At 42.7% G+C, this 12267-nt stretch overlaps 1 protein-coding gene across 1 annotated transcript in view; it reads left to right on the top strand.

Annotated features, from left to right (window-relative positions):
* Positions 1 to 12267, top strand: part of ASPSCR1 (ASPSCR1 tether for SLC2A4, UBX domain containing) — a 4162292-nt gene that overhangs the window by 626654 nt on the left and 3523371 nt on the right. Inside the window, exon 4 of the mRNA XM_044068220.1 lies at positions 1206 to 1306. Coding sequence (XP_043924155.1) covers positions 1206 to 1306 — 101 coding nt within the window. The remainder of the gene's footprint in view (positions 1 to 1205; positions 1307 to 12267) is intronic.

Raw genomic sequence — 12267 nt, 5'->3', positions numbered from 1 at the left:
CACAGGGTGAACATGCAAATTCTGCAAAGGACGTATGCAGCTAAGGAATGAATGTGAGAACCAAGATTTGTAAGGTAGCAATGTCACTGATGCAGAGCTGCCCTGAGTTCTTGACATCAATACTAGACTTGTTTCATTGTATTAGTTATGTACTGGCATATAACAGATGTAGTTTCAGGGCATATGGGATGCTAAGGGCTACTGTAAGCACCCATTGTTAGTAGCAGGAGCAGGGTGTTTTATGCAGACAGTGCTGCTGCATGTGGGCTCTGCAATTAGCAAAAAGTTTGAGTAACATCTAGACTTGCAAATGTAATATGTTATTTATTTTATTTATTTATTTTACATTTGTTGACTGGGATATAATGAAAACGTATTACAAATATGGTATAGACAAAGAATACATAAGCAAACATGAATAGACAAGTTCAACAGGTTAGATTTACTCCCTGGTGACAGTCAGGGGTAAGTTCAAGAGTAAATCTGATAGATTGTTCACATTCTTGATGAGAGTTAGCCAGGCTTGTTGCAGTGGCAAAGCCAGTTTAGTGCCAGATGATGTTTGAGTCTAGTTTTAAATTGGCCTATGGAAAAGAGCAAAGTAATATCAGATGGAAGTGAGTTCCAGGCTCTGCCTGCAGAGTTTGTAAAGAGGGAATCACCGGCTGCATTGTTAATTTTGATTGTCTGAATTACTAGCCTGTTCGAGGATCTAAGCAGTCGTGGATTGTTATAGGGGGTAATAAGTTTAAGTGCTGGAGTACTATCCGGATTATAAAGGACTTTGTTAGCTATAATCAGGTTATATTGGATTAGACTGGGTAGTTCAAGCCACCCAGGCTGGTTAAGATTGATGAAGTGGTGTGTCCTAAAAGGCAGGCCAGTGGCAAACCTGGCAATGTGATTATAACAGGTTGAGAGTTTATTAAGTACAGTCTTGTTTAGATTAGAGAGTAGGGGGATGCATATAGAAGTGTTAAAAGTAGGTGAGAGCGAGCTATGGCAATTTTGGCTGGAGAGGTGAGGAAGGCTTTTATTCTGTAAAGTGACCCTAGTTTTTTATTGATGGTTTTGATCAATTCGTTTACATACAGGTAAATGAAATGTTAGCAATAGGGACTAATGTTAAACTTTCATTTAGCAGCACCTGTTTTAGGCTAAGTTCTTGTCAATTCACTGATGCCTGTGTGCTTCTCTTTATGCAGGTGCGTATTGCTTTACAGCTAGAAGATGGATCCCGACTGCAAACCTCTTTGGCTTGTACTCAGACCCTCTGGGAAGTTCTGTGCCACTTCCCTGAGACAAGGTAAGAAAATAAGGTTACTGAAGTTGTTCTGCATTTTGACAGTCAGTCTTTCCAAAGACCCACTTTGGGATGTGTTGCTTAATAACATTGCCTTTTATTTGTTTTCTGTTTTATGCTTCTGATTATAGTTTGTTTATTTTTTTTATTAATTTGGGTAATAGATGGTTTCAGAATGGACCTTTTTCTACCACAGTCCAAGCCAAGAGACCAAATTTGTGAAGACAGTTATGGATAATATGAAGTTCAAACAGCAAGGAGGCAGTATCCCTTTTAATTGTAGCATTACCTCAGAATTTCTGCAGTTAGTAAAACATTCCCATTTGCAAAATATGCATGAATTACTTAGTCAGATAGCCTTTGATTTTTGAATACCCATTTTATTCTTTTCAGGCCACGTGTATGGGGAGAGAACCAGTTCTAGATGGGAAGCCAGTCCATTTCCGTGTGTGTGCGTGCATGTGTCTAAACGTGTGCGCGTGTGTACATCACATTGTGGATAACTTTAGAGAATTACCAGTTTACCTGTTGCCATTGTCTTTGGGATGTCATAAGAATCAGTCCCTTGTGCAAACCTACTTGTAAATAGGGAGAACATTGTCGGAGAAGGCATCTCAATTATGCTTGAGAATTAAGTTTTATGAGGAAGCAGTGTGATGGCGTCTGCATCTAGAGTATTCATGGATCCCATGAGGAGGATGGGGAGCGAGGTGAAATTTGTTGAACAAGTAAGTCACCTGGTCCAGGGACACTTTAAGCATGACCTGAATGACATGGCAAAGAAAGGGGTAAAAAAAAAATCAAAGGGGGATATTCCAAGGTGACTCTGCCACTGTTGCTCTTTTGTAGTACCCTTAACCTATTAAGCTGTCTACTTAACAGATTAGGTCATGGTTACAATTTGGCTCCCAGAAAATAAAAGTGTAAAGACTTTGTATCTTTTTGTGGATGATTGAAAACTGTATAATTCATCAGATGAGGAGCTGAAAGCACAACTGGAAGTGGTCAAAACTTTCTCGGGTGTTATAAGAATGCCATTTGGTCTTGATAAATATGCAAAACTAACGTTTAAAGTGGGAAAGTTGCAGCACAAAAAAAGTATCAGTCTGGGGCAAGAATGTGATGTAAAGGAAGCTGAGCAGGAAGGAGTGTATAAATATTTGGGAATTGATGAAGGATCGACAGTAAAATATGAACAAATGCAAACAAAACTCATAAAGGAATATTCTAGAAGACTTTAATACTAAAAACAGCCTTTACATCCAGAAACAAAGCCCAAGCTATAAAGCAATTTGTTCTTCCTGTTCTAACTTACAGTTTTGGGGTGTTTGACTGGTCTCAGAAGGTATTGGATCAGTTGGACAGGAAAACAAGAAAAATGCTTCACATTTATCAAATGATACATAAAAATCAGTGTATACCAAGATTATATGTTTCTTGTTCTGAAGGAGATATGGACCTCTTTGAAACTGATTACATGTCAAAATCTGCAGTCATTGGACTGCATACATTTCTGCTGACCTCATCAGATGCAAACCTAGTGGAAGTTTTGAAATGTGAAGAGAACAAGTCTAAGATGACTTCCATGCTTAGTTTAGAAGAAGCATATTGGTGTCAAGTGGGAATGGAAACCAAAGCAGAAGTAGACAAAAATCAGGCAGCAACTGAATGTGCCAAAATTAAAAGATGGGAATGTAAGGAGATGAGAAGGCAAGAAATGTGAAAAAAGACATAAATGTAGTTGCAAGTACAGAAAACTCTTGGAACAACCTCATGTCAATCAGGATCTGATGCAGAAATGGTTAAGGAGAGGTGACTTTAAACCAAAAGGTGAAAGGTTAATATTGGTGGCCCAGGATGTTAGTCTACATTCATGTTGGTTTGCAAAGTCCATTGAGCATGTGGGAGAAACTGACAAATGCAGGTTCTGTAAAATAGAGCTGGAAACAGTTGCACATCTTGTTGCTGGGTATAGGTTCATAGGTAGGTACTAGGCTATCTGACCGAAGGCATTTATAAGCCTAGCCAGAATATGTTGGCTTTCGCCACCCCCCTTAAATTAGTTCCCTGTGCCTCTGTCCAGCACAGCCACTGAAGTGATCCCTGGGGTAAACTTTTCCTATCCACTCGTCAAGGTTTCTCTTGAGTGTTAGCGAGGAGCTCTGCCTAACGTAGATTGGAATCTTGTTCCAAAGCATGGGAAGTCTCTGGGACAGGAATCTATCCCTCCAGTGTGTCCTGTTTATTGTTGTGGTGAGGTTTAGATCCCTAGAGCATGTGACTGGAGGCGATAAGGTTTTCTTTAGGTGGAGCATTTCCATCAATTCTGGGTTGGACATGGTTTTGTATGTCAGGTAGCGATCACCTCTGAGTAGGCGGTATGCAACTGAGTACAGCTAGTGTTTCTTCAGTCGAGCTGCATAGGGCATCTATTTGAGGCCAGTGATCCTCTTGGTGAGGTACTTCTGTGGTCTTTCCAGCTGTTGCAGGTGTCTTGTAAGGTACATCCCAAATGGGATGTTGTACTGTATGATGGGTCTGATGAGTAGAGGGGCACAATGACCTCTTTTGATCTGGATGCGAACCCTTTTGTGATAAGGTGGCCATGTAGAAGGATTTTCTAACCACTTTGGCAATGTGATTATCAAAGTAGAGATTACTATCTACTTGGGTCCCCAGATCCCTTATTTACGTCTTCCATATTTAGGGGACTACCACCTATGTGGTAATTTGTGGGTACTTTGTTTTTTCCAAAGGGGATGACTATGCATTTTTTGGCCATTTAGCTTGAGGCCATGATTTTGACACCAGGTATCCATCTGTGAGACCTTTTTGGAGGATGTCTGTGTCAGCTGGAGAGTCAATTATAGCCCCTAGTTTGCAGTAGTCTGTGAACTTGGTCAGCCATAGTCCTCCTCTGCTTGCCTGTATCTCTGAGAAATATTTGCCTAACAGGAGGGGTCCTAGGACCTGAGCCCTGGGGAATGCCACTTGTAACCTGTTTAGAGTCAGACCTAGCTCCCACAACTCTTACCATGTGGTTTCTGTCCATGAGCCAGTTGGCAACCCATCTTGTGATGTAGGGGGCTTATGTTCAGGCTGGTGAGCTTGTCTATAACACCAGAATGGAGAATGGTGTCTAAGGCCTTTGCGAGGTCTAGGTAGGCTGTGTGTACCACCTTTCCCTTGTCTTTAGCCTTGGTAACTGTCTCAGAGAAGTCCACCAGGTTTAGGAGGCATGATCCGCCCTTAACAAAACCGAACTGGGTAGGGTCCAGTGTTTGGAGGTTCCCAATGTCTCTGTTAATGAGTTCCATGATGATGCTCTCCATAGCCTTGCAGACCAAGCTAGTCAGGCTTATAGGGCGATAGTTCCTGGGGTCTGTTGTGGCTCCACCTTTGTGGAGCAGAATAACGGTTGCTGTGCTTCACTCTATGGGTACGTAGCCTGTGGAGAGGCTGAGTTTGAACAGTGTGTTTAGGTGAGGGGTTAGTTTGTCTTTGAGCTCATGTAGGACGCAGCCTGGGACATCGTCTGGTCCCATTGATGCTGTGTTTTTGGCTTTGGAGAGGACTGTTTTAACCTGAGTGTCTGTGATTTCAGGGGCTCTACATTCTTCTGGTATGGTTATGGGCCCTTCTGGGGATGAGAAGGGGGGGGTGAAATTTGCACTGAACCTGCCTGCCAGGATGTTGGCAATATCGGTCGGTTCATTATATTTTGTGCCATTCTGCACTAACTCCGAGCAGATCTGCGCATTGCCACTTAAATTCTTGACACAGCTTAAGAATGCCTTGTGGTTATCTTTGGAGTCCTTGGCAATTTTTCTTTCAAAGCTCGCCTTGGATGATTTATGAGGGAACGTAGTTTCTTGCTGATACTGATCAGGGATGTCTTCCCTTCTTGGGATTTTACTCTTTTCTGTACTAGTTTCCTCCTCCTATTGTATAGCTTGTTTATGGCAGGAGTCCACCAGACTGGTTTCCTTTTCTTGGCGGAGTGAGTCTTCATTTTGTTTGGGATAGCATGATCCATGCATTCTTGTCGGTGCTTGTAGAATGCATTAGTAAAGGATTTTGCAGCTTGGACAGCGTTATCCTTTAGCATGGGGGCTTTGAAACTTTCCACCTTGGTCTTAAGTAACATGATGTTTGCTTTAGAAAAGTTTTTCACAGTGGTTTAATTATCCGAAGGTGGGGGCGAAATGTGGATATCCAAAGTAATTTGTTTATGGTCCGCTCTAACCAGCGAGGGGTTGACCTTCGGTGTGGAGCACCAGTCACCTATGGTGATGGCCAGGTCCAATATGTTGTCACCTCTGGTGGGAGTGTTGACCAGTTGATCCAGGGCATTTGAGTTTATAAATTAAATTTTAGGAAGTGTTGGGCAAGGGAGTTAGTACTTGAGTAGTTCTCCCAGTTAATGTTTGGGTAATTGAAATCACCCAATATTAACGTTTTTGGTAGGACCTTTATATTTCCCAGTGTTTCCAGAAATGCGGAATGGGAGTCCTGGGACATGGTGGGTGATCTGTAGCAAGCTAAAGTTTGAATTGCAGTTTTGCCCGTTGTTAGTTGCACGTGGATGATCTCTGAAGCATCGTGCTGTGCCACTAACCTTGAGGTGTGGGTATCCTTGATGAATATGGATACGCCCCACCCTTTTGTATTTCTGTCCAGGTTACGTGGCCGAAATGTATGGTATGAGTTGTAGCCTGGTAGTGCTGGGGTGCTCTCTGGAGCCTTAAACCAGGTTTCTGTTACTGCACATATATCGTTTTTCTCCATACTGAGGAGTGCTTCGAGTGCATGCATTTTGAGGTTTAGACTTCTGGCACTGAGTAGCATTACCCTCATTTTATTGTTACTTGTGCTGTTTGTGGCGGTGGGTTTGTCTTTTGAGCCTTGCCTAAAAAAGGCACTATGGGGGTGGCAAGAGCCTTGGCCAGTATTTGAAAGCCTAAGGGTGACAGGTGCAAGCCATCTCTGGCGAAGCAGCGTGGCTTGTCGAGCATGTCATCCCAGGCGGACAGACACTGGATCCCCTTTGAATGACACCAGAAACTTAGCCAATTGTTGAAATTGATAATTTTTTTCTTTATACTTTGGTATCGTTCTTGGCGAGGGCAGGATGCTACTCAGGGTCATACCGGCCTGGGCTATGTGAACAGAGAACTCTTCCATGTCTCTTTTCATGTTGTCCAGGGAGGTACAGCTCAGGTCATTCACACCAACATGGACAATGACAGAATCATATTTGTACTTGTTTTGGAGTGACCTGAGTGCTTGTGTTATGTGGCGGATCCTGGCACCCGACAGGCAGCTAACAAGTAGCCTTCTCCTTTTTCAGCCTAGTGAGTGGGATGTCAGTGTGCCTGACTATAGAGTCACCTATTACTAGTATGTTGGAGGGCTTGACCCCCCCCCCCTGCTTAAACCGTTCATTTAAGTTTTTTCTTTGGTTTATTTTTTATTACATTTTCAAACTTTTAAAAGTTCGATTATGTAATATAGACGCTTAAACAACAGAGCTGCGTGTCTGAAGATTTTTCATTTCTTTGTCTGTTTCAAGTTCTCTTTTGCAGTCTATGTATGTTTTAGCTATTTTCATTTGTCATCTGTTTTACTTTAAAAACCACTAAACTCAATGCAATTTGTTATAAATTGTTATTCAGGTATTTTAATTAATATTTTGTTGATTCTGGCCCTACAACATGTGGGGAAAGGGTTATAAAGCTTTCTAAGCCAACATTCAATAATTCCAGTAAAAAGAAATGTGGTTATGCTCTCGTGAGAGGAAGGAAAGCCAGGCTAGTTAAAGTGCGTTTGCTATTGGCTGATGAGTTATAAGAACCTTTTTCAAACAATTGCTTATTTTAAATGATGACGCTTTGAACCATTTCAGGCCTTTCAGCAGCGAAGCTAAGTGGCTGAATAATTTTCATTTCTTTGTGATCTGCTTTTTTATATGTTTTACAAATGTTTTCATTTGTTATTGTCTGTTTTAAAGTAATTTAATTTATTACAGTTTGTATTGGTTTTAGTTATTTTAAATCATTATGCTATTTTAATTAGTGTTTGGTTGATTCTGGCAGTGTAACATCTGGGAAAAGTGTTTTAAAGCTCTTCAAGCCTATGTCCAGTAATCCTAGTAAAATAGCTGCACTGATGTTTTGCCATTTAAGTAATCTAACATTTGGAATTAGACCCTGGTTGCTTTCTTGTGAAAAAGGGAGAACCACACCGTAGATAAACTCAGAGAAAGTAATCTCCTTTAAGGGAAATGTGGTATATGTGCTATCCCTAGAACCAGAGCCATAAAAACCACAAAACCCAAGTATATAGATGGATGTTCTTCATCTCACATTGCTGCAGTCCTTACACTTGGGGTAGTCCGCTGTCCTCGGTCGGCCCGAATATCAAAGTATAAGGCTGACGTCGGTCAAGGCGCATTAGACTGACATCAGGACGTCAGGGTACAAATGCGCATGACCGACGTCATATCCTCAGTCTTTTTGATCCCACTCATGTGGCAGATTTACAGTTCATTACTTGGAAATGTTTTTCTTATTGCACTGACATCTTTCAAGTGCATCCGAGTAGCATGCTGTCAAGGTGGTGAAACCTATTTGGTATTCCACAAGGACAGGGTTACATTAAGTACAAATCCCTTATTTGTGCCCAGAGTTGTCTGCATTTACTTTGAATCAGGCCATCAGTCTCCTGGTGTTTTACCCATAAACTCTATAAACCAGAAATAAAAAATTCTATGTATTTTAGATGTACATAGACAGCTCTGGTACTATTTTGACTGAGCTAAGTCCTTTAGAAAAGCTGATCAGCTACTTATTTCTTTCGATGGTACTAAGAAAGGGCAGCCTGTCTTAAAACAAATTTTTTTATAGATGTCTATCCTCAGGTATTACTTGTTGTTCCCACCACAGAAGATTAGTTACAGGCAGTATCAAGGCACACTGTTAAGAGAACCTTGCCCTCTACAGTTACCATACTGGAAAAAGGAGGCAGCTGTTTGTTCCTCTTTAATAAATGTACAAAACATAACAAACTGGATTCTTTTTTCTAGGTCCAGGGCTAGCTTTGTATGGACCATTCTTCATGGATTCCTGGACCATTATCCTTCCTCCTTCCAGCTTGGGTAAGCTTTGGTAATTAACCGAAGTAGCCAAAGATGACTCCTGCAAGTGGCCAAGATGAGCATAGTACTGTTACAGTAGATGTTCAAAATTCCACCGCCTTTCTTTTCTTTCGAATTAGTTTCCTTCTGGCTGCTGCTGTTTGATTGGTGCAGTCCAGTTAACATCCAGAATGAAAGTGCAGGAGGGAGACGGAGCTTTTGAAGCAGGCCGGTGTTGATTTCTGGGCAGGAAACAACCTAAATAGCCAAAGGGTTATTGAAGCACTGTGGAATTCAAGCATTCAGTGTTCTGGTAAGTTCTTACACAACTGTACTTTCTAGGAGACGCATTTGAGTAGAAATGATTATAAGTGAACATGTGAATTTGGCAAATGGAGGATTCCAGAGTGAATATTTAGCTGAATAGCAGGGACAAGGGCAGAAGGGTTTAGTAATACTAATTGCAAGAAGGAATCCAATAGTGATAGCAGTGGAGGAAAAAGGCAGTAATTGTAATTGTTTGGTATTCCATGGTTTTGGTAAGGGAGGATGAGTATGCTGACATGTATTTATGATGTTCTTTGTGTTTCACTGTTGCAGTCATCACACTTGGGGTATCCTCCTACAGGTAGCCCTCAGTCGGCCTAAATACGAGAGACTTAGTATTTCTACATCAGTTGCTGTCGCTCCAGGACTGACGTCAGGTCATCAGTGGTATAAAAACAGGCAGCCAATGCCATTACATCAGTCTTTCTTGCCTAGGAGCCAGAAACAGTTCGCATGAGTGCCGGTCGGCCGCTACCTGAGTTTTTGTTTATGAATAGAATCATCCTGAAGTCTTCTAAAAGTAACCCCATTGGGGATCCTTTTTTCTTGCTCTAACCAATGTCAGAAAAAGTTGATGGTCTTGCCTGTGGAAAGCAAGTACCACACTGAGATATCATTCTTACTGTCACCTGTTTAGGCCCAGATCATGGCATACCTCGCTGTCGGTTTTGTGCCTTGTTCAACACCCAAACCATTTGTTGTCGGCCCTTATTGTCACTAAATACTTTCATTCTCATTCTCTGTATTCCAAAATGGCTTCGGTAAGCCATCTGACTACCGATATTCCGAAAAAAGATAGACACAGACTGCACAGATCCAAAGCTGCCGACTACGCTTCCGTTAAGCTAGTCTCCATTTGCTGGTGCTCAGCAAGGCGCTTTTGCAGCCCCTGATGCCCGCTTCAGTGGATTTGCAGGCCTCTACCGAGACCCGTTTGGAGTCCAGTATACCACGAGACTCTTCTTCGACTATGGAACCTGCGGATGTCTTTACCTTGGATGAGTCCGGAGCCACTGAGCAGGCACTGGCTTCTGAGTAAGTTCTTCGCACTACTGATGTTTGACACAAACCAACTTCATTTCTGTCTAAAACTACCGAGTTTCTTAGGCCAAGAGTATGTGCTATGTCTAGAAAACTGATGACCAAAGTGCATGCACCTGCTCCCTTGCCACAACATAATAGGCTTAGAATGGCAGAAGACCTTATTATGCTGATTAGGGGAAGTGAGCCTTCCCGTACTAAGAGAAAGAGATCAGTCCCTAGCAACTTCAACAGATAGAGTCTGACGACTCTAAGGTTTCTGATTATGAAGACATGCCCTTATCTGCTTATGAGGATTCAGATGCAGAGGAATCCATTCCCTCTGCCTCTCCTCCAGAGGATTTTTATTTTGGGGAAACCTTGCATGCTTTGAGAGCATTTCCATTGGGAATGCCAAGACTATCCTCAGACCAAGAGAGACTCAGATAATTTCAAGACTTGCCACAACATAGGCCTTTAGCAATGCCCCCTGTCCTGGAAGTTGTTGATGACTTTATGGAATCCAGTCTTACTCCTGATACTTTACCCCCTGCTCTTAGGAAACCTGACGGGTACTACAGAGTACCTGACTCTCTCAAATTCCTTTTCAAAAATCCTACTGCTGACCCTGAGATCATTTCCCAGGGGCTTAAGGGTATCAAGCCAACTACAGCTAAGAATCCCACCCCTTCGGACAGGGATTCCAGAGCTTTGGACAGATGGGGTAAGAAAGTATATACCTCTGCAACTCTCACCATTAAGGCCTTGAATTGTCAGTTTTATATGCTGAAGTATCTGCAACATATTATGGAACTTATTGAGCAAAAAGTAGGTACCTTTACAGACTGTGCAGAAAATAAAGAATTGCAAGAACTTATGCATTCTGCAAGCCGTCAGCAAGCATACATTGCAGTGTGGCTTTGATGCCCTAGAACCATCTTGCAGGGCAACAGTCACTGGTTCTGTACTGAGAAGACATGCTTGGCTTAAGGAGCAGACCTTGCCAAACCATGTCAAATCTAAGTTATTAGATGCTCCTTTGAACAAGGACAATCTGTTTGGCACCAAAGCAGAAGAGGTTCTTAAAAAGATGGAAGAAAAAGCTAAATCTATGCAGACAGTTAAAGAATTGTTACAAGTGCAGCCTCCTAGATTCAGTAGACATTGCCTCTCGAAACAATGGTCCTTTCCAGCCCCCTCCAGGCCATCTCATGCTAGACCCAGGGGAAACGGACCCACCCAGTCTACACTCTCTGGGTATGCAGAGATCTAAGCAATGGAGTGCTCCCACCCCTAAACAGGGAGTGCTAAGCCACCTCCCTACAGTAAGAACTTGCAATGACTTCTCTTCTCCACCCCCCCACCTCTGCCCAGCCTCTTGTGCCCCTAGGAGGAAAACATGCCCTTCATGCAAAATACTGGATGTCCATCACCAAAGAGTGATGGGCCCTCAACATTGTATCCCAGGGGTACAAATTTTACTTCCACTCTCTGCCAACCCCAAAAGGGTTCCCAGATCTTCTTCGAAATTAGTGGGCAGAGGCACAAAACAGTCCTATCCCTGCTCTCTCTATCAGGGCTATCCAACCGGTTCCTGCGGAACAGATAGATCAAGGATCCTATTCCAGACTTTTCCTGGTACCAAGAAAAGAAGGCTCTTGGCACTCAGTTCTGGATCTTTCTATCCTCAACACCTTCCTGGTGGTACCAAAATTCACAATGTTCACCCTGCAACAGCTTCTACCTGTGCTAGCCAAGGATGCCTGGTTAGTCACCCTAGACCTAAAAGAAGCCTGTCTGCACATCCCTATGAGGGAGTCTTGCAGGCAATATCTACGTTTCAGGGCCTGAAGTATGCATTATAAGTTCTCTGCACTTCCTTTTGGCTTATCCACTGCTCCCAGAGTATTCACAAAATGCCTGGCTCCAGCCATTGCTTACTGCAGGCAGAGAAATATTAAAATTGACCCCTACTTGGACGACTGCCTGATACAGGCAGACAGGAATTGCTGTTGCAGCACCTGCCATTTGTAAAGAACTTTTTCACTTCCCTGGGGTACACTATCAACGAAAAGAAATCAAAACTAGAGCCTAGTCACAACATTATATTGCTGGGAGCAAGCTTGGACACAGCATCCCAGATGACATTCCTCACTTCAGAAAAGTAAGCCTTTCTGACAGGCTACTTCAGTCTATTGGCCACCAGAACCCAGCTATCCACAAGGAAAATCCTGCAGGCCTTAGGGTTTATGGCCTCAGGCATCCTACTAATTCCATATGCCAGACTGCATATGAGGAAACATCAGTGGTACTTAAAGACTTTGGTGACAACATTCGCAGTACCTGGAAACAGTCATTCCTGTCATACCTTGTCTAAGGACAGAGTTTCTTTGGTGGGCAGCAGCATGCAACCAAAACAAGGGACTGCCCTTTACTCAACCCCATGCCGCCAGACCCTAACCCCAGACACATCAGACTATGC

Source organism: Protopterus annectens, chromosome 4.part0, assembly GCF_019279795.1.
Source record: "Protopterus annectens isolate FY-2018-M chromosome 4.part0, PAN1.0, whole genome shotgun sequence".
Classification (NCBI taxonomy): domain Eukaryota; kingdom Metazoa; phylum Chordata; order Ceratodontiformes; family Protopteridae; genus Protopterus; species Protopterus annectens.
Note: the sequence above shows the minus strand (reverse complement) of the source record. Positions and strands in the feature narration are given on the sequence as shown.